The sequence below is a fragment of the Suncus etruscus genome, chromosome 8 (assembly GCF_024139225.1).
Source record: "Suncus etruscus isolate mSunEtr1 chromosome 8, mSunEtr1.pri.cur, whole genome shotgun sequence".
NCBI lineage: Eukaryota > Metazoa > Chordata > Mammalia > Eulipotyphla > Soricidae > Suncus > Suncus etruscus.
This window is the reverse complement of record NC_064855.1, coordinates 11,274,481-11,298,111: the sequence shown is the minus strand read 5'-3', so window position 1 is coordinate 11,298,111 and position 23,631 is coordinate 11,274,481. Positions and strand designations below refer to the sequence as shown.

The following is a 23,631-nucleotide window of genomic DNA, read 5'->3' as shown; positions in this document are numbered from 1 at the left end:
AATGTATAAATCTTGGACATTTTTATAGTTGCCTAGAACAAATCATTTATCCATATAGGAATGGGAGAATGATATAAATGAAATGGGAAGAAAGTGATTCACAATGTGAATTGAAAAGAAGGGAATTCATAAGTAATGAAAAATACTATTTGAGAAACATATAATAGTAGCACATGACACAGCCAGAGTTTTCTGATTGAGATCAAGTTCATGAGATCCTGAGAGAATGAGAACTGGAATAGTCACTTCATGACTGGATATACAGTAGATTCACTTTTTTTTCTTATTGTCTTAGGTTCTTAAATACCTTTAGATATTTTGGAGGTTTTTTTTTTAGAGTATTTGGGGTCACTTTGGTGTTCTTGTGAGAGCATAGCCAGCATTCATCTTTCTCCAAGATTTCTTTAGTTGGCTCTGGGGCTCAGAAGCTAATGTGGCTTGAAATAAATTTTTGTGGATTTGAGTTTTTGTGGCTTGGAGTTTCCATGGTTTCCATTAGTGTCTCTTCTTGAGGCCTCCTGTGGGCTTGACTCAGGTCACTCAGACACAGGGAAGACAAGGGTATGTGGTAACTGCTGTAGAGACAGTGGATTTTGGTTTTAGTGAAAGGAGAGCCTTTTCATATCGATTGATTGATTTAAGTGGACATCTTGCTTCCTAATTTTCTCACTGCTATTTTTCTGACTTTTCTAATTTTGTCTCTACAATGGGGCTCCTTGCATTTGAAGGTTGTTGAGTAGATTTGACAGAAAGATGCAGAGAGGAACATTTGCCATCTTGCAGGTCCTAGCAAATGTTATTTGTTCCTTTGGATAAGAGTTAAAATATCAGGTAATCTCTGACTGATTAGAAGCAGGAGTGTAGTTAATAGAAAATACTCACAGTTTGGGAAGGTGTTTGCAAAATCCTCTGTGAATTGATCTGTCCTGAGTCATGCTAGCACTTAAACAAGTAACAAGAAACATCTATAGCTTCATGACCTGCCCCAGTTCCTTAATGCCAGTACCCAGGCTTCTAACCATCCCCTAACTGTTAAAATATGAGTCATGCCCTTGTATCCTGTCAGAGGTCTGCCAAAGAGAGTTAGTCACTTTCATATTTCAAATACAGTATAGGTTTAATTTTCCCTTTATATTAGGAGTTGATAGCAAGAAGATACGGGAAAAATGGAAAAAATCACATATTATAACAAACATGCTGCTTTATATTTTTAAATATTTTAAAATTATTTTTTATTTTTTTTTCTATCCAGAAACATGTTATTTAAGAAAAATATTTTTAAGGTTATAACAGTTAAGCTTGTAGAAGAAATGGATTCTTTGATAACTCACTCCACTTTATTTTGAGAAGTACCATTTTAGGTCCATGACCACTGTTTATTCTCTACTGAGAATGAAACAAGCACTCTATAATTATTATGGGCATATAGTTACTTCTATGAATTTACAAACATAATAATCCCCACAGAACAAAATAGCACATGGCAGTTTTTCTGGGGGCTTTAGTGTTATTACTATTCTTTCTTTCATTTTTGGCGACCACCCACCCTATTTCAGCATTAACAGTTAATATTTCTTGCCATTTCTGGACAAGCTGCCAGTCAATTCCTAGTTATCAGATGTTATGGAATCAAGAATGGAAGGTACCAAGAGAAAATTATTTTAAGGATCATAAGAAAGCTGGAATTTCCCTATATCCCTTTCCTATCTGATCTTCTTCATGACCTTGGGCTGGGCTCATCTTTTTTGGGGGATGACCCTGGCTGGCCAGGCTGGGATCTTGTTGGAAGATGGATTAAAGTATAAAGCTTACAAAAAAGAATGGAAATTACAATAATAATGAAAGTTTCCATCATTAAAGAAACTTAGACATTCTGGTTCAAGATTCAGTTTGAATCCAAGGTCTTTCTGGGAAAGATACAGCATGATATTGGAAAGAACTTGGACTTGACATGGCAGGATCCAGGTTGCAGTTCTGATTGTTGGAGACAAAAGGAGGGCTTGTGGTTTCTATTCTTTCAGCTTCTGCTATCATCTTTTCAAAGGAGTTGTTTGTTCTGCTTACTATGGCAAGTGTATCCAAAGGCTGTATATTATAATAATCAGGGTCAATTACTATGTAATATAGTCATGTTCTAATTGCCAGACTACCTTGTGTCTCTTAAGACAAGTACACTTTAATTGTGTTCTGGTATATTCTTATCATGGTGCTTAGTACATTGTGCCATCCATGCAATACATTTTGCCTAAGTAAGATATCATATGACTGGCAGCATGGCTTTGATGATTAAATTAAAAGATTTTGGTGAAATGCTGGAGAGAAACCACACGCTTTGCATCATGATTTCTTCTTAAAATATTTGCAGTAGTCTTGTGACATATCATTTGTTTAGCAATTAATACAGGGATATAACTATGAATATCTTAAATCTGTTGGATGTCATGAAAGAGAAAGGGTAGATAACAAAGACTTGAAGAAAAATTGGGAACGTTCCATTTTTTTGTAAAGCAGAAGGAACTTGAGCCATTTGAACATTCTTTCATTTTCTTTTGATCTCTACCTGGGGAAGTTCATGGTTAATGCTCACTGATCATAGTTGGCAGGGTTATGGGGACCAGGGATCAAATATTAGTTAGCCAAATGGACATCTAGTGCCCTATTCATCAATCATGACAGCCCCAAATACATATTTTTCACCTATTGGGAATAGACCATAAGATTGCCTTTCTTCTGTATCAGAAAGGTTATTTCCCCCTAACATAGAGATGTATATTTTCTCTATGTCAGAGAAATATCTACAATGTGTCTGGGTAACTTTGTGGTACTTAGACTGAGAGAGATGCTAAATTAATGAGAAGAAAAGGGTAAAGAAGATATATGCAAGTTGCTTGGTATAGAGAAAAGAACAAAGGCCTCTTTTTGTGTTGTATAAAACAAGCAGCATCTCTTATCAGACAGTTCTCCCATCATCACTGAAGCATGGGCCTCTAGAGTGAAGGGCAAAGTAACAGTGAGCAATAGAGCAATGTTTGGAGTACTTACATAGTCCATGGATTCATGACTGGCTCTAGGAAGAAAAACCAGTGTTTCTTGTCTTTTGATCTTCAGAGTCTGTACAGTCACACAAATTTTGTACAAACTCCATCCCTTTGGGGGCCATGAAATTTGGCTTGAGCTTTACAAGTACAGACCCCCAAATATTATAGACCCCCAAATATATTATGTTTTAATCTAATAACCCAGACATTGGTTGCTAATAATCTGATACTCCTCTTCTCTCTTTGGGTGACTTGATCAAAATTAGATTAAAAAAAATCTTTCCCTGTGATCTTTTCAAGATTTTAAATGACCTTATCATCTTTCTAGAGCTTATCCACAATTTATCCCAGAAGCAGGAATCTTCAGTGTAAAGGGAGCAATTGCATGCTGGCAGATGAGTGAGCTTAAGTGTGGAGGAACAGTGCATAGTACTTCGAAGTAACAATAATTAGGGCTCTGAGTCGTGAATCTCCTTGACTACTGTGTTTTGATCTGGGAACACATCCTATCACTTTGTTTTGTCATTGATGTTCCTCAGGGACTGGCTCTACTCTCTGCTGTTTTTCGATTTTCAAATTGTTTTCTTTCATCTTAAGGTTATTGAAGAAATTACAACACCCTCGAGAGTGCCATCATAGAGATGAGAGGGTTCTGTTGGGAAATTCAAATAATCTCCTATTAGCTCTTAAGCATTTTTATGTTTCCTCTGAATTAATAATTATAATTTATATAGTGGTAATTAGTCATGTTTCATTGGGTGAATGTTTTACATAATTTTTTCATGTGAGCTTTATTTTTCAAGTTGTAGAGACATTATAACGTCATAATGTTAATAATAATAGTAATATGAAATACATTTTCCCCCTTACCACCATAATAATCCCAGTTTTAAAATGAACGTTTTGATTTTTGGTTTTCTTTTAGACTAATTTGATTGTCTAATATGCTTAACTCTGAGTTATTATGAAAAGAAAATTGATATTGCTGGAGAAAATAGATGTATATCTCAAATTCTTTTCTTGTACTAGCCCATTGTGTGAAATCTAAATAACATACTTTTTCCAAAATGTTTAGTTTTAGCTTCATCATTTCAGAAATATAAAAGTAGCTTTCACAAGTTAATTTATTTATTATAGATGGTTTGAGTCTCATTTTATAAGTTGATTTTCTTTTATCCTTACCAATACTGAGAGATGAGAGATGATCACATTTTTTTAAATTGGTTTTACTTGATGACAAGTTTTGATACCACTATTTTCATGTATCTATTGAACATTCATAAATTCTCATCAAAAGTGGAGAAATAAACCCTAGAATGAACTCTACTAAAATTTATATGAAACCATAAAACTCCCCAAATAGCTAACACTATTTTGAGAAAAAGTATATGAGAATTTATGAGTATATGAGATTGATATATGAGCATATAAGTATATGAGATTGTATTTCCTAAATTAAAATTTTACTATAAAATAAAATAATAATAGTATATATGCTAGATTGAAAATTCATTCAGACCAGTGGAATAGAACTGGAGCACAGAGATAAATTAAAAAAGGGCTAAAGATTAGAACATGATCCATTATGTGCACTGAAGAGCATGTTAGCAGAGCTCTCAGGATTTGTCCTCAGAAGTATCTCTCATTATTTTATTCCATTAGCCAAGAATACAAAAAAAAAAAAAAAAAAAAAAAAGAAGACAAATGAAACTATATCACATCAATTTAAAAACATTTTTTGGGGTCCACACCCAGCAGCATTCATCCAGGTGTCACTTCTGGCTCTGAACTCAGTAATTACACTAGAAGTGTTTAGGGGACCATATAGGATGCCAGGGACCAAAACCTGATCAGTCGCATGCAAGTCAAGAACCCTACCCACTGTACTACAGCTCTGACTTTTTTGTTTGTTTTTGGGTCACACCCGGTGGTGCTAAGGGGCTACTCCTGGCTCAGTGCTCAGAAATAATTTGGAGCAGGCATATTGGAATGCTGGGATTCGCACCACTGTCTATCCTGGATTTGGCTGCATGCAAGGCAAACACCCTACTGCTGTGCTATCTCTTCGACCCTAGCTCTGACTTCTTAAAAAAGTTTTTGTATTGTGAAAGTAATTCACAAAAAAATAAAGAAAAACAACAACAACAACAACAAAATAACGACAAATAATAAGCCCCAAAACCATTACTCTTAGAAAATATTTTCACATATGTCAGATAAGGTATTGACTCTAATTATATATTAAGCAGCCACAATGTTCAACAATAAAAATCCCTGATAACCTCATAAAAATGGGAAGAGGAAATAAATGATTGCATCCTCTGTAAAGATATATGAAATGACATATAAAAATATACACATTACCTCTTGTTATTAGGAAACTGAAACTCAAAAAACCATGGTATAATATTTCATGCCAGTGGAAATGGCAGTATCAAAAAAATTGTTAAAACCAGAATTTGGCAGTCTTGGTGACAAAGGAGCCCTCTTTTTACTATTGGTGGGCATGTTACTTGAAAGCAGGTAAAATTTTGTTAAAAAGTGGGAGAAGATGTCTTATTGCAGAGGTCCAACTTGGACAACAGAGACTGAGCAGAACCTTCGGATCCATAATATCCTAGGCTTCGGCTTAGGGACTGAATAAAAACAGGGAGCAAGTGTTACAGAAGACTGAACACCACAATGATGGATAGGAACCTCTAGAATCTAGAGAATCTATCCTAGACCCTGACCTAAAACCCGCACAAATACCAAGATTGCTAGCTACAGTGGCTTGATTTTCTCACACACAACCGAGAGGAAACTTTCCTGGCATCACAAAAAAGCCTTTGGGATGGGGTTATGAGTATATATGGAGCCAGGGCTTGATCCCATGATAGTATGCTTCAAGGATGGAGAAACCCTGAATCTCTTAGGCCACAGGAATTCCCTTTCTTCCCCAATGCTTACTGTGCCTATGCAAAAAAAAAAAAAAAAAAGTGGGGGGAACGCCAAACCCTACCACTCCAGCACTCATACTTTTTCTTTCTTGTTTTGTTTGATTTGTTAGTTTTTGACTTTATTTTCCTTCTCTTTTTTTCTTCCACTTTTCTCTTTCTTTTTCACTTTTGTGGTTATTATTTAGAGATTTATTTTTATTTTTATTTGCTGGGTCAATTTTTTTCTTCCATTTTTCTTTTCTTTATTTTCTTTCTCTTCTTTCTTTTTTTGGTAGTTGTCACCAAATTTTTTCTCCCCTTTTTCTTATCCTTTTTATCTCCAATGACGGTGGAATAGATTCTCAATCTACAACAAGCTGTAAAGTGGAGACCAGCTGCACTAGCATACTGGGGGGTAGAGGAGAAAGATATGGGATGCATACTGGGAACAGGGGCGGAGTGAGGGCAGCACTGGTGGTGAGAATGCCCCTCGTTCATTGTCACTATGTACCATAAATAATGCAGTAAAAATTTTGTAATGCACTTTGGTCACAATAAAAATTAAAAAAAAAAAAGCAGGAGAAGAATATTTATATTGCTTTCCAGAAAAAAAGAAGAGTCCCTTTCTCCCTGCATCCATGCCAGCACTGGTTGTTCTTTTTATATTGTGTGTGTGTGTGTGTGTGTGTGTGTGTGTATTGCGCGTATGTAATGTCTGTCAGTCTCCTTAGTGTGAGATAGTATCTTATTTTTGCATCTTCCTGATTATTATTGATATAGAGCATTTTTATGTGCCTTTGGCCATCTGTATTTCTTAAAGAAATGTTTCTTGATTTCTTCTCCCTATTTTGAGCTTCCATGTGATCCAGCAATACCAGTCATAGGGATATACCCTAGGAACAGAAAATAACAATACAAAAACAACCTCTGCATTTCCATTTTATCACAACACTATTTATAATACTAGAATCTGGAAATAACCCAGATATCCAATAACAGATGGGTGGCTAAAGAGAATGTAGTATATCTTCAGAGTGTTGGATAACTGGGCCCTACCCTAATCAGTATTCGTTCTCCACCCTAGGTGATTGGATTACTAAGTAAGGAGGCCTACTTAGTATTCCTTCTCTACCATAGGGTGTGGTCTGGTTCTTGCTAAAAAAAAAAAACACCTAGGTTTCAGGAAGGCAGGACACTCATTCATTGGCCCTCCTCCACTAAGCTGCTTTCCTTCTTAGGAGCTGAAGGCTTGTGTGGTGGGATTCCTACCTTGAGTGTTGGAATTCTTGAACCCATTCTTGCCCACTTTCACTGTGTGAATTATTTCCTGCATTGACTACTGCTTCTTGACCTGCTTCTCTCCAGGTCCTAGTTTTGGAGCCTGAAGTTTTCATCATGCAAGAGTTCTCGAACTTTTAAAACTGGGGCCAGTTCACTGTTCCTCAGACTTTTAGAGCCCCAGACTATAGTTTGTAAAAACTATGAACAAATTCCTATGAATACTGCACATATATTATTTTGAAGTAAAAAAAGGGGGGGACAAATACAGTACTTAAAATTAAGAACAAGTAAAGTTAAATCAACAAACTTATCAGTATTTCAATGGCTAACTATGGGCCTGATTTTGGTGGGTAGTTTGAGGACCCTTGCAGGCCTGGGAAGAGTCTGCTGTTAAGGAGAACAGGAGGCAATGGCAGCAAAAAAACTTAGCAGCCAAATGTCCTTGACAGGCCTGATGATACTCATGGGCAGTAGTTTGAGGATCCCTGAACAATGGAATACTATGCAGAAGTTAGGAAATGAAGCCATGAAATTTGCTTATACAAGATTGAATATGGAGACGACTATTCTGAGAGAAATGTGTCAGAGGGAAAGAGATGTACATAGAACAATCACTCATTTGTGGTATATAAAAAAACAAGATATAGTATGACAATAATATCCATAGACAATAGAGATAAGGGTCATAAGATTCAGCCCAGGATAGGAAGCTTGCCATAAAGAGTGGTGTGTACAGATAATGTAGAGAATGGTCTACTATGACAATAATAGTTGGAATGCATCACTCTGAACAAGAACTTGGTGCTGAAAGAGGAGAAAGAGCTATTCAAGGCATCCCTTATTAACAATATCAAAAGCCACAGTGACAATAAGGAAAAAGGAAGAGAAAGAGAGAGAAAGAGAGAGAGAGAAGGAGGGAGATGGAGGGGGAGAAGAGAGAGAAAGAGAGAAATTGCTTGCCCTGGAGACAGGCAGGGGTGAGGGTGGGAGGAAAACAGGTAACATCAGTTGTGGGAGGGGTACACTCTTGAAGGGTGCTGTACACTCTTATGTATGGTGTACTTATTCTATGGTGTACATCTTATTAACTTAAGATATACAAGTACTGAGCACAATAGCCAGCATAAGGAAACAACCTCAATGTCTTAATGATGCATGCATGAATGAAAAACATTGAGATTACATACATGCAAAAGAATACTATTCATCTGTAAAGAAGATAAAATCTTGTCGTTTGCTGCAATATGGGTTGCTGTGGAAGTAATCATGGGGAATGAAGAAAGTTAAAATGGGGACAAATACTACATGATGTCACCTTGGGTGATGTATTAGGAGATAAACAAGAGAATGTTCAGTATCAAATGACAACAAACCCTTGAACTGTAAACCTAAGATTACGCATTATTAATTGTTGTCGAGTGGGAGGTGAGGAAGATGGGGACTAGTGGGATCAAATGTGTGATCCATGGGAGAGAGGTTTGGGAGGTAGTGGTGGTGAGGTGCAATGATTTTGTACAACAAAGCTAAATGATGACACTATTATGACCATGTTATCTGAAAATAATAATAGAAAGAAATGTAAGAAAGAAATTGGAAACTTTGCCTTAACCCTACCTTATAGTTGATTTTCAGAAATTACTTACAAATAAGGTCATGGCAATGGGATACAATTCTTTATTCTCATACTTTAAAAGCTGTTAATTTTTTCAAATACATGGAATTTGTTTTGTGTCTCACTGTTTACTTGATCACTGAAACCCAACACTAATAAATATAGGATAATAATAATTTTATTATTAGGGTTATTCACTGATTCCTATGGATTATAGAAAAAAACTATATATTTCTTAACCAAATATAAAGGAGAAAACATTTTCAGTTATTCACTTAGTTAAGAAGAAGAATGAGAAGGAGAGTGTGAGACAATATATTTTCTACATCACTTATTCCATACATATTTTCTACATCACAAATTCCATAATGCATTCATTGTTGTTGTTGGGTTTGAAACACTGAGCTTACTCCTTGCTCTGTTTGGGGACCACTACCATATAGGGAGATAGAAAGGCCACATGCAAGGCTAGTACTTTACTCACTGCACTATTATCCAGTCCTATAATTTATTCTTTCGAAGTAAATATTTGCAAAACACTTTTTTCAGGGATGTTTTTACATCTTTGTTTCTTAAGGAAAAGATCAGTGAGTTCAGCATGGGAGAGACAATATTAGTAAATATTTGCACTGTGGCATCCACCAAGGGGTTGGGTGTGGGCTGCAGATAGATGATGACCACAGGAGCGAGGTAACAGAGGACAGCAGCAAGGTGGGCACTGCAGGTGGAGAAGGCTTTCTTCCTGCCCTCTGCTGAGCGCATCTGCAAAATGGCAATCGCAATGCGCAGGTAACAGAGGAAAATGATGCTCCAAAATAATAAAACCAGAAAGCTTACAGCTGCAGAGCCCACTGCCTGGGCCAGTGAGGTATCATCACAGGCCAAGGGCAAGACAGCAGGGATGTCACAGAAGAAATAATCCACGTGATTTGGACCACAGTAGGTCAGGCTGAAAGTGAAGGCAGTCAGGATGGAGGCATGAACGAAGCCCAGTGTCCAGGCTGCTATGACCAAACCCACACAGACGCCGGGTCTCATGATGAGGGAGTATCTCAGTGGGTAACAGATGGCCACAAAACGATCATAGGACATTACAGAATAGAGACAAGCTTCAGTACAGCCCAGGAAATGATAGAAGAAGATCTGTGTGGCACAGCCATTGTAAGAAATGGCTCGACTCTGGCCAGAGAGATAGATCAACATCTTGGGGCAAGTTACAGCTGGTAAAACTATATCCAAAATGGCCAGGAGCCCCAAGAAGAAGTACATGGGGGTATGGAGGACAGAGTAGGAAACAATTGCTGTCAGAATGAGTAAATTTCCTATTAGGGTGAAGAGGTAAATGACCAAGAAGAGGGGAAAGAGCATCGTCTCCACTCCCTGGGTCTGTGGGATTCCCAACAGGATGAACTCAGTCAGCTCTGTGTGGTTCCTCATGTGCCTGCAGGACTACTGGTCTGGATAGAGAAAACACTCATGAAAGAATGAAGGTGGAGGAACAAAGCCACATTGATCATCAAACCAATTCTCTTTCCTGATCTTTGTATAAATATAAATAGATTTTCTATTGAAATCGTTTACCAGTTAAGTTAGTAAACCAACCTGTAAGTTCATATCTCATAACATTCTCTTTATTTTCTGAATGTGGGCCTAAAATGAATTGAAATAACACCAACCTGAAATCTTTGTTCTCTGGTTGCACTATCATGTCTACATGACATCAAATGTCAGATGTTGTCCCACACTCTGTTCATTCCCTTTCCACCAGGCAGGTTTAAATACCTGCTCCTCTAGTCATGTCTGAATTGGCGGGTGCATTTGTTTTTTATATTTTGATTACATTTGGTAGATTTCTTACTATGAATACTCTTATTACTGAAAAAGTTGATTTTAAAATGTATATATGGTCACCTAGGGCCCCCCAGAACAACTTCTGAGCACTGCCATGTGAGATCCAAACCCCTTAAAAATAGTTCAAAAATAGCAGCAATATAATGGGATAGTATCTTTACCTTCCATTTTTTCACAGATTAAGTTGTATACTTTTTTTTAAAGAACCTTCATTTATTTATTTGTTTTTTAATAATTTTTATTTTGACCATATTGGCTTACATATCTTTCACAGTAGTATTTTAGGTACATATTAACATTGAATCAGGGGAATTCCCATCACCGAATTTGCCCTCCCTCCACCCCCGTTCCCACCCCGCATCCCATACCCCCCTACCCTCACCCCCCGGGCTGCTAGAATAAGCGGTTCCCTCTGTGTCTAGCTTACTACTTAGTGATCATATATCTGGTTGGTCCTGGTACCCTCCCTTATTTCTCCCTCTGTTTGAGAGGTGGAATTAGATAGTTCAAGTTATGTGGTTTTGTTTGAAGAAAGAGTAAGCAAAGTGGGGTAAAAATCAAATAAGCCGAAAATGGGTGTAGTCCTTCTAGAGACTCTCAACCTCGGTGTGAGAGAGGACAGGAAAAAAGGAATTGAAATACCACAACAATACAAAAAGAAATATCGAATAAAATATCCAGTGAGCACTACAGCACTAAAGGCAAGCACCACTTAATAGTCTTGGTCCTGAAATAAGTTGTATACTTTTTAGTCAATTACATAATAAACATATTAACATAATAATTTAAAAAAGAGTTCAATTGTTTTTAATTATGCAAATCTCTTTTGAAATTTTATATTTTCTGATTTTTCATATAATTAAAAATTTTGATGATTAAAATCACTATATATATCCTCTTAAGTTTAAGTAGAGAATACAGCATTACCTATAGACATTCTGCAGTAGAACATATCTGGATTTACTCATCCTATATTACTGACTTTGAACCCTTTGATTAACCAAGCTTTTTACCTCCTTCTAGTTTAGTATCTTTTCTCTCCTATTATATAAAAATTATTTTAAGTCAGCCTAAAATAAATGTCAGAGAAGTATAAATTAATATGGAATATGAATTGGTCAGTCTCTCATTGTATTTGACACTATTCTGTTCTTATTATATTTATTTATTAGACTTCTGGGCCATACCCAGTGATGCTCAATGCTTACTCCTGATCTTTGCTTGAGATCACTCATGAATATGCCAGGGAGCATCAGTAGTGTTCTGTATTGAATGGGTTCTGGCTTCCTGGAAGGCAGGTCTCAAGCTCCTATACTTTGCTGCTCCTCTGAGGCTTGACTTAAAAACTAATCAATAAATTATTTAGCAAAGTGTGTTTCATTTCAGTTGTTATTTCTGTGATTATTTTTAAAGATCCAGATTATATATGAATTGTATAGTTGTGAGTATCCTGCCTTTTAAATATAACTTCTGGTCAATTCATATCTTATCAAGATTTAATACTTTTTTTTAAGATTTAATACTTTTTAAAAATTTCATTGAATAAGGTAGATTGTATTGGGAAATACTGCTTAGAAACATTAAACAAAGAAAATTCTTATGGAATGAAATTTGGGTTTCTTGAAAGAAAATACAGAAGACTGTGATTAAATCAGTAATATTATTTACATTTCCTGTGACTTAAATACATTTCAATAATTAGTAAATTAAAACTTGAGAATTTATTTTGGAAGTATTGATTATTTTCAATAGTTACCAATTGTTGGAACTAACTTATCTCTATAAATTAGGACATTTTAGTCCCAATAATAATTTTGTTTTGTTAAACATTTAGACAGTTCTGAAGTAATTCTTTTGGTCTTTAGATTACTTAAAACCATTTTTTTTAATTCTTCCCAGTACATGTGATTATAGGGAACTTGTTTTTAGCTTGAGCATCTGTGTATCATGAGAGAAATTTAGATATTCTTTAAAAGATAAAGTAATTCCTGAATTAGAAAAGATTAAATAAATCTTTATAATTTTTATAAATTTACACATTTTTATAATTGCTTAGAAGAAAACATTTGTTTTTATAGGAGTGGGAAAATAAGTCATTAAAATGAGGGAGAAAGTGATTCAGAAATTCATAAATAATGGAAAATACTGTAAGAGAATCACATAATATAATAGCACATAGACTAATCCACAGACATAGGTTATCAATTGAGATCAAGACTGGGTTCCTGGGAGTATGAGAATGAGAATAGTCTCACAACTGCAGACAGTTGATTTATTTTACAATTATTGTCGTAAACTCTCATATGTCTATAAGAGATTGTTTTATTGGTTTCTTAGAGTCTTGGGGTCCTTTAGGGATCTTGTGGGAGCAGAGTCAGCATTCATCTTTCTCTCAGACTCCTGTGGTTGACTTTCAGGGATTCAGGGTTCAGAGGTTCAAGTAGCCTGAAATCAGTTTGTGTTGGAATTGCTGTGGAGGTCCTGGCTTCAGGTGCCAATGGTCTACATTAACATCTCATCTCTATGCCTCATGTGGGCTCCATACAGAGGTCATTCAGACACAGGGAAGAAGGGTTCAGAGTTACTGCTCTAGGGATAGCGGGGTTTAGTGCTAAAGAAAAGAGAGTCTTCATATCAGTTGATTGATTTTTAAATGGAGGTCTTTCTAATTTTTTGACTTTGCTGTGTTTCTGTTTCTTTGTCTCTAAAATGAGGCTTATTGCATTTGAAGGGTTGTTGAATAGGATGCAGAGAAAGAGAGCAGCTAAGGTGACATTTGCCATCTTGCAGACTCCAGCAACTGTTATTTTGTTACTTTGGGTAAAAGTTAAAACACCAGGTAACCTCTGCTGAATAGTAGCAGGTGTGTGATTAATAGGAAATACTTCAAAGTTTGGGGAAGGTGTTTGCAAAATATTCTGTGGAAAGGTCTGTCTTGGAATATGCGGAGCAACCAATAAAAACCATTTTGGGTAAACAGATACATAGCTTCATGACCTGTCCCCACTTCCTTTATTCCCATACCCAGGTCTCTAAACCATTCCCAACCCAGTAAAGTATGAGTCATGCCTGTGTAGCCCATCAGGAGTCTGCTGGGCAGAATTAGTCACGTTCATATTTCTGTTGATGTATAGTCCACATTTTCCTTTAGTTTAAGAATTGAATGAAGGAGATATGGAAAGTATGAGAAAAGCACATATTTTATTTTGCTTGTTTTAACAAACATGCTACTTCACATTTTTAAAAGTCCAATATTACAAGATATATTTCTCACCATTTCTGGACTAGCTGCCAGCCAGGTCCTAGTCATCAGACATCATGGAATCTAGAATGGAAATTAAAGTAATAATAAAAGGTTACACTAATTATAGAAACCTATGTGATGATCTGGTTCAAAATTTAGCTCAAATCAGATATATCTCTGGGCAAGGCCCAGCACAGCATATCAGAGAGAACTTGGACTTGGTATTGGAGAATACTAGTTGCAGTTCTGATTGTTGGAGACATGAGCAAGGTTTTTGATTTCTACTCTCTGAGCCTCTGCTTATAACTTTACTAAGGAGTTAAATTTTTCCTGCCAGGGGTCAGTGAGGTGGCGCTAGAGGTAAGGTGTCTGCCTTGCAAGCGCTAGCCAAGGAACGGACAGCGGTTCGATCCCCCCGGCGTCCTATATGGTCCCCCCAAGCCAGGGGCAATTTCTGAGCACATAGCCAGGAGTAACTCCTGAGCATCAAACGGGTGTGGCCCAAAAAACCAAAAAAAATTTTTTTTCTGCCAACTGTGACAATTTTAAAGCATATTATAATAATTAGGGCAAGATAAGGCATAATATAGTAAAGCTCTTAATATCTTGTGTCTCCCATATATCTGAAGACATGCACCATTTTAATTGTGTTCTTTGAAGTGTGGGATATTCTTATAATAGATATAAGCATATCTATATATAATAGATATAAGTATAAGATATAGTGATCATGGTATTCATGAAATATTTTTGTGTAATTGAGATAACAGATGGCTGTCAGGATAGCTGTGGCAATTAAATGGGAAGGTGTTGATGAAAAGCCGAGGAGAAATCATATGCTTTGTATAATCATTCCATATTACAATATTTGCAGTAGTTTTGTGGCATATAATTTGTATAACAAATTGTATTATTGTAAAGGTATAACTAAAAATATCTTTTACCTGCTGGAGATTTTGATAGAGGGCAAATCCACAGAAGATTACTTTAAATAGAAAAGAGAAATTGAATAATAAAATCAGAAGTCAAAATCAAAAAAAAAAAAAAAAGAAAAGAGGTGAAATATATTAGTTTTGTAAAGCCAAAGGAACATGAGCCATTAGGGTGAAATCAACATTCTTTTGTTTGTTTTTGGATCACATCTGGTAATGCTTATGGCTTTCTCATGGTGTTTTGCTCAGGACCCATACTTGGGAGCATGTAGAAGACCATAGAGGTGTCAGGGATCAAGCCTCAGTTAGCCACATGGAAAGTCAACACAGTATCATCATATTAGCATGGTGGCCCAAATAACTTATTCTTCAGAGATGGGAAAGAGTCTATAAGAATGTCTTTCCTAATCTTTGAATCCTAAAGGTCTTTCTCCCCTTAAGAATAAAAGTATATTTTCTCCCTGTTAGGAAAATGTCTAAGTTAAATGTGTGTGTGTGTGTGTGTGTTTGTGTGTGTGTGTCTTGTTGTGATGGAACCCAGGATTTCAAACTTGTAAGGTAGATAGATACTCTGCCACTGAGCCAAGTCACATGTCTGGCCCTGAATGAAATTTTTAAATTTCATTTCAATTTAATTTAAATTGTGTGGTGCTTAGACTGAGGTAGATCCTAAATAATAAATAAAAAGCAAAGTGTAGATAAACAGATATCAAGCAGCATCTCTTATTGGCAAACTCTCTCATTATCTCTGAAGTACAGGACTCTATAATGAAGTTAAAATAAACATGAGAAAAAGAGCAAAGCTCAGAGCACTTACATGATGCATAGGTTCATGAGTGTCACAGGCAAGAAAAACCAGTGTTTTCTGTTCTTTGATTTTCAGAGTGTGTGCAGTTTTGAGGGTCTCACCCCAGCCCTTTGGGGGCTTTGATATTTGGCCTGGGTTCAAAAACTATAGATCCCAAATGTCTTATGTTTCATTCCAGTGACCCAGAGAAAGGATTTCTAATCATTTGATGTCTGTCCTCTGTCCTGGGTAACTTGCTCAGAGTTAGAAAAACAAATCTCTCTTTGTGATTTTTGCAGGATTTTAAATGATCTTATCCTCTCTCTAGAGCTTAATCACAATTTATCTCAAGACCCAGGGAACAGGAGTCTTCAGACTATAGGGAGCAATTAAATGCTGGTAGTTGAAGAGCTGAGGAGTAGAATAGTGTATAGCACTTAGAAGAATCAGTTTATTAATTATGACTCCCTAAGTTGTGAATCCCCTGACCACTGTGTTTTGGTTTGAGGGCATATTCTATCTATTCTATTTTGTCACTGTTGTTTCTCAGGGACTAAATCTGCTCTCTGCTCTTTTTGGGTTTTCAAATATTTTTCTTCACTCTTAAAGCATTGAAGAAATCTCAACATCATTGAGAGTAGCTATCCTGGAGATGAGGGCTGTGCTGTGAAGTTCCAATAAGCTCTCATTACTCTTAAACATTTTCCTATTTTCCTTGAGCTAATATTGTAATTTATTAAGTGGTTAAGTGGTTTATGTAATGTATCTGTGGTGTTAAATCCTTTGTTGGGTATTTGTGAATCCAAGAACAGTCCCCAGAATGAGAAATTACTTCCCATCCCCTTGTCCCCTTTCGGGGGGAGACCTTGGTAATATTTATCCGCAGCAAATAATAATCCACACAGACAAGAAGGTTAGGGTGTAAAAGATTGGGCAAAGAGAGAGCACATGAGAGAATCCTCTTGTAGCTTGCAAACAGCTTTCGCAAAAGGACCCCTCTCTTCTGTCCAAGCTATTTATTGCCAACTCCACTGAGCCCCCACCTGGAAGGTCTAGGTGGGGCAATATTCACAGAACAATCCTAAGGAAATATTTTTATATACAACAATTCAAAGAATAATCTTATGGAAACTTTTACATATACTACAATCCCCCCTTTTTTTGTAAAGAAACAATAATAATGTACAGAAGTAATATTTTTTATCATTGTAAAAAGAACAATTAAGCAATGGTAAAAGAGTGGCTGTTTGCATAAGCGCATCACCAGATAAAGCATAGAAAAAATTTTTTTAACCTAACACAGGATGTTCAAAGCCAGAAACAGATGTAAAGGAATCAACTACAAGCTCCAGAGTAGAAAAAATCTACAGCGTCCAAGATGAACAATTCCGAGTAAGTATTCCCTTGGAAAAGCAGAAGTCGAATATGAAATTCCAAGATTCAGGACCTAATAGGCCATGGGGAGCTCCCGGGGCAATCACAAAACCTGAAAGTAATTTGGAGACAGAGATCCTTAGATGAGATGCTCACAAGGCTGTGTAGCAGGCGAGATGAAACACATTTTCCATTCCAGTCCAGATTGAGCAGTAAATCAGGCCCCTATTTTGAAGGAAGAGGCACACACACCCTTGCACAATGGACGCCATAGTAAAGAAGATCCATAGGTATTTGAACTCAACGCAAGTAAGGGATTAATGCAACATCCAGGCGCCCTGAACGTGGATCTGAATCCTGGACCCAAGAAAACAGCGGTGATGGTGAGATTTCTGCTTTTTAGTTTACTTTTGGCTCTTTTCGGATGGACTGATTCATTAAAACGATTTTGCATGTTAAAAGAATCTCAGCTAAACTAAAAAGACATCATTGAATGGCTGAAAATATTTGCACATTATACATTCCGAGATAGATTAAGCACCTACAAAGCTCACAAAAATCTCTGCATTTCCCTAAATGCAGAAACATGAATTTGATAAGATGAAAGCAAGCCATGAGTAAAATAGCCTGGAAAGGAAACAACCTCAATGTCCAATGAGATTACATACACACAATGAAATGCTGCCATCTTAAAGGAAAATAAAATCTTGCAGTTTGCTTCTATTTGGTTTGAGCTGTAGGCATACCGTGGTATGTGAAAAAAGTCAAAGGGGAAAAATACCTCAAGATGTCACTCAGGGGTGGTATATCAGATGAAAGAAGAGAATATTTGATATCAAGTGACTACAAAAACTTTAACTGTAAAGTTGAGAGTATCAAGTTGTGAATATTGTGAAGTGGGAGGTTAAAAAGATGGAATTAGTGATATCAAAGCATCTCTCTAGTCCAGGGGTGGCGAACACGCGGCTCTCAAAATGAATGCGGCTCTTTGCCTCTTATGATTATTTTGTATACTGTGGCTCTTTGCCAAGTTTGGATTTTGTTCTGCTGCTTCTGAGGAGGGACCTCTGAGGAGAGATCTCCAAGCGCGTATTCCCATCTCCCATCCCTCGGAAACAACTGCATGGGCCAGCGAGCGGGAGGGACCTGTGTGTCACATGTTGGGTCACATCTTGCTGTTAGTTCTTAGTGTGGAAGACCCAGCACACCCTCACCATCTCTGCAGGATTTTGACCCTCATTCAAAATGGCAAAATGCAATATGTGTTGAATATATTATTGTTAAAAATTATATGCTTCTGTGTGAGTGTTTGTTTTGGCAGGTCACTGCGTGGTGTGGCTCTCTGACTCTCACAGTTTAAAATTTTGGCTCTTTGTGTCGAACTTGTTCGCCACTCCTGCTCTAGTCAATAGTAGAGTAGAGTGCACACTGTAGTGGTGGTGAGATGAGGTGGCTTTGTACATCAAAGCTAAATGATGACACTATTGTGACCATGTTACCTAAAAATAATAAAAATAAATGTGGGAAAAAATAAGAAGAAATGTGGGGAAAAATTCCATCCTCTGTCCTAACCTCGTCTTATTCTCAGCAACTCAAATTATTGACAAACAAGAATATGGTATTATAATAAAATTATTTATTCTCATATCTAAAGAGCTATTTATATTTCCATGTGTCGTTTGTTAATGAGTGAGAGAGGTAGAATGCTTGTCTTGAATACAGGCGGTGTGGGGAAGGTTGGAGATGGGGGCATTGGTGATGTGAATGTTGCTCTGGTGAAGGAGGGGTGTTCTTTTTATGACTGAAACCCAACTACAATTATGGTTATTGTCTTGGTGCTCAAATAAAGATATTAAAAAAACTAATTAGTAAATTTTTTTATCAAAGTATGATTCATTTTATTTTTCATTTCTGTGATTTTTTAATGACCCAAAGTGGTGTTTGTGTGTGTGTATTTTTAGTATAATTGTTGTCATTCTGCCTTCTGAGTATTAACTCAGGTACTTATTGAGATTTAATGGTCTCTTATGAAAGATCAAATTTGCAAATGTTGTTTAGACATATTTAACAAAGGAAATTCTTTTGGAATTGAATTTAGGTTTTTTAACAGAAACAAATATCCATGATGGAATCAGAAACATATTCACATTGCCTGTACCTTAGGTGGCAGTTACATCTTCTACATAATGAGTAAATTCAAACTTGGTAATTTATTAAGGATGTATTGATTAAGTTTCATGAAGCAACCTATTGTTGTGACCACTTTATCTTTAGCCAATAGGAAATTATAGACCTAAGTAAATATTTTGGTTTGGTTAAATATTTACCATTTTTTCAAATGATTCTTTTGGTCATTCTATTTCAAGTCCTTTTTTATTCCTACCAATAAATGTAATATATTGAATATTGAAGCTCTTTTTAACTTAAGTCTCTTTGTCTCCTTTGTTGACTTTAGATTTTCTTTTTGCATAGTGTAAATATTTCCTGAACTAATAAAGATTGAATTAACATTGGACACTTTTAAAATTGCTTAAATTAAATCATTTATCCTTATAGAAGTGGGAAAAAATAACATAACTGAAATGAGAGAGAATGTAATTCATGAGATTATTCTGTATTTATCTTTCTCTCTCTCTCTCTGACTTATTCCACTCCAATACAGGCAGGGAATGGAGGAATAGGGAAAGGTGGGACATTGGTGGTGGGAAAGTTGCACTGGTGAAGGAGTGTACACATTTTATGGCTGAAATCCAATTACGAACATGTTTGCAACCAAAGTGCTTAAATAAAGAAATTATTATTATAAAAAGAGATTCATAATGGCGAATGGACAAATTGAAAAGAATAGAATTCACAATGGAATGGAAAAATGTTATAAGAGAAAATTTATAAAAAGGGCTTAAGATTAATTTACAGATACACAATTTCATTTACATCATGCATGTTGAGTTGCTGGGAAAATGAGAACTAGATTAGTCTCCTCACAACTTGATACAGTTGACTCACTTTATAATTATTGTCTTAAACTCTCAAGGTCTATAGAGATTATTTTAATTGTTCCTGTGAGTTTGGAGTCCTTTGCGTTCTTGTGGGAGTATAGCCAGCATTCATCTTTTCCCCAGGCTTATTTTGTTGGCTTTGAGGGTTCAGGTTCTTATTTGACCTGAAGTCAGTTTATGTTGGACATGTTGAAGAATGGCCTACCCTGAGGTGTCCATGGTCTGCATTAGTGTTTCTAGGTCTCCTATGAGTGCCACATGAGAGTGGAGTAACTGTTCTAGGGGCATTGGGTTTGGGTGCTAAAGAAAGTAGTGACTTTTCCTATAAATTTATTGATTTTAAGTAGAAAGTCTTGCTTCCTAATTTTCTTTTTTCTTTTTTTTTGGGGGGGGGTATATCCAGTGATGCTCAGGTGTTACTCCCAACTATGTGCTCAGATATCGCTCCTGGTATGGGGGACCATATAGGACGCTGGGGAATCACACTGAAGTCTGTCCTAGGTTAGCGCGTGCAAGGCAAACACCCTACTGCTTGTGCCACCTCTCCGGTCCTGAAGTGTGGTATATTCTTATCATGGTGCTTAGTACATTGTGCTATTCATGCAATACATTTTGTCTAATTAAGATAACATATAACTGGCAGCATGGCTTTGATGATTAAATTTGAGAATGTTGGTGAAAGGCTGGAGAGAAACCACATGCTTTGTATAATGGTTCCTTCTTAAAATATTTGCAGTAGTCTTGTGACATATAGTATTTTGTTTAGCAGTTACTATAAGGATATCACTACAAATATCGCAAATCTGTTGGAGGTCACAAAAGAGAAAGGGGAGATAACAAAGTGAGACTTAAAGACAAATTAGGGATGTTCCTTTTTATTGTAAAGCAGAAGGAAGTTGAGCCATTTAAACATCCTTTCATTTTCTTTGATCTATATCTGGGAATCACATGGTAAATGCTCACCAATCACAGCTGGCAGGGTTATGGGAACCAGGGATCAAATATTAATTAGTTAAATAGACATCTAGTGCCCTAGTCACCAATCATAAGAGCCCCTAATACATATTTTCACCTATTGGGAATAGACCATAATATTGCCTTTCCTTTGTATCATAAAGGTGTTTCCCCCCTAAGACATAGATGTATATTTTCTCTATGTCAGAGAAATATCTAAAATGTGTCTGGGTAACTTTGTCATTCGTAAACTTAAAGAGGTGCTAAAACAATGAGAAGCAAAGGGTAAAGAAAATATATGCAAGTTGTTTGATATAGAGAAAAGAGCAAAGGCCTCTTTTTGTGTTGTATAGAACAAGCAGCATCTCTTATCAGCAAGTTCTCCCATCATCTCTGAAGCATGGGACTCTAGAGTGAAGGGCAAAGTAACTGAGAAATAGAGCAATCTTTGGACTGCTTACAGGTCCAAGGATTCATGACTGTAGGAAGCAAAACCATCATTTCTTGTCCTTTGATCTTCAGAGTCTGTACAGTCACACAAATTTTGTACAAACTCTAGCCCTTTGGGGGTCATAAAATTTGGCTTGGTTTTTACACCTGCAGACCCCCAAATATATTATGTTTTAATTTAGTGACCCAGACAAAGGTTGCTAATAATCTTATGTCCCTTCTCTCTCTTTGGGTGACTTGCTCAAAATTAGATAAAAAAAAATCTTTCCTGGGGCCGGGGAAGGTGGCGCTAGAGGTAAGGTGTCTGCCTTACAAGCGCTAGCCAAGGAACGGATTGCGGTTCGATCCTCCGGCGTCCCATATGGTCCCCCCAAGCCAGGGGCGATTTCTGAGCACATAGCCAGGAGTAACCCCTGAGCGTCAAACGGGTGTGGCCCAAAAACCAAAAAAAATAAAAAAAAAATCTTTCCTTGTGTTTTTTTAAGATTTTAAATGATCTTATCATCTCTCTAAAGCTTATCCACACTTTATCCCAGAAGCAGGAATCTTCAGAGTATAGGGAGCAATTACATGCTAGCAGTTGAGAAAGCTTAAGTGTGGGAGAACAATGCATAGTACTTCAAAGTGTCATCTCAACAATTGGGGATCTGAGTTGTGAATCTTCTTTACCACTGTGTTTTGATTTGGGGACACATCCCATCACTTGGTTTTGTCATTGTTGTTCCTCAGATACTGAATCTGCTCTCTGCTGTTTTTGGATTTTCAAATTGTTTTCTTGCATCTTAAAGTTATTGAAGAAATGGCAACACCCTTGAGAGTGCCATCATAGAGATGAGAGGGTTCTGCTGGGAAATTTAAATAATCTTCTATTAGCTCTTAAGCATTTTTATGTTTCCTCTGAATTAATAATCATAATTTATAAAGTGGTAATTAGTCTTGTTTCATTGGGTGAAAGTTTTACATAATTTTCTTATGTAATCTTCTCTTTTCAAGTTGTAGAGACTACATGTTTATCATAATATTGATATTAATAATATGAACTACATTTTCCCCCTTACCACCAAAGTCATCCCAATTTTAAAGTGAACATTTTGAGTTTTGGGTCTTCTTTAAGACTAATTTGATTGTCTATAGCTTAACTCTGAGTTACTATGAAAAGAAAATTGATATTGCTGGACAAAATAGATGTATGTCTCAAGTCTTTATTACATACTAGCCCATTGTGTGAAATCTAAGTAACATGCTTTTCCAGAATGTTCAATTTTAGCCTCATCATTCCAGAAATATAAAAGTAGGACTCACTAATTTATTTACTTGTTATAGATGGCTTAAGAGTCTCGTTTTATAAGTTTAGTTTCTTGAATCCTTACCAATACTAGTTGTGTCTCACTTTTTGGATGAGAAATTGATTTGTGAGATGATACACACTGTTTTTTTATTTGGTTTTACTTGATGACAAGTGTTGATAACACTATTTTCATGTACCTATTGACCATCTATAAATTCTAGTCAGAAGTGGACAAAAAAACCCTAGAACAAACTCTAGTAATATTTATATAAAACCATAAAACTCCCAAATAACTAAAACTATTTTTGAAAAAATGTATATTAGAATAATTGTATTTCCTAAACTCAAATTCTGCTATGAAAATAGAATAATAATAGTATATGTGCTAGATTTAAAACTCATTCAGATCAATGAAATAGAACTGAGAGAACAGATAAACCCTCAATTCTATGGATGGTTAATCTGTGTCATAGGAGCTGAGAGAATAAAGTAGAGCATTGAACAAATAATGCTGGAGACATTGGAGTGCCATAGGCAAAACTTGAAGTTATATCTATATTTCGCACCACACAAAGAGCTTACTTCAAAGTAGATCTATGATTTCAAGATTAGAGGATGGAGAGATTGTGAGTCAGGTTTTTGCCTTGCAAGTAGTCAATTCAGGTTCAATACTGGGTGGGTACCTCGTTATGAGTAATCCCTGAGTACAGAAACAAGAGTGACCCCTGAGGAATACCAGCTAAATCCCTGATGCTCACCTTCCTGCCTCTGATTCAGAAATAAAAAAGGGCTAAAGATTAGAACATGACTCCATTATGTACACTGAAGAGCGCATCAGCAGAGCTCTCAGGATTTGTACTCAGAAGTGTCTCTTAGTATTTTATTCCATGAGCCAAGAATACA

The 23,631-nt window shown here is 36.4% G+C and overlaps 2 protein-coding genes across 2 annotated transcripts in view; both read right to left on the bottom strand.

Annotated features, from left to right (window-relative positions):
- The window catches only part of LOC126015454 (NADH dehydrogenase [ubiquinone] 1 alpha subcomplex subunit 6), a 566,806-nt gene that overhangs the window by 15,616 nt on the left and 527,559 nt on the right, over positions 1-23,631 (bottom strand). The gene's annotated exons all lie outside the window — the stretch shown is intronic.
- On the bottom strand, positions 9,351-10,286 carry LOC126015794 (olfactory receptor 148-like). Its single transcript, XM_049778375.1, has one exon. It carries the CDS (start codon positions 10,284-10,286, stop codon positions 9,351-9,353), a length of 936 nt encoding a protein of 311 aa, XP_049634332.1.

Excerpts from the sequence above, each read along its gene's own strand:
- LOC126015794 (XM_049778375.1), bottom strand. The coding sequence starts at position 10,286 with ATGAGGAACCACACAGAGCTGACTGAGTTCATCCTGTTGGGAATCCCA.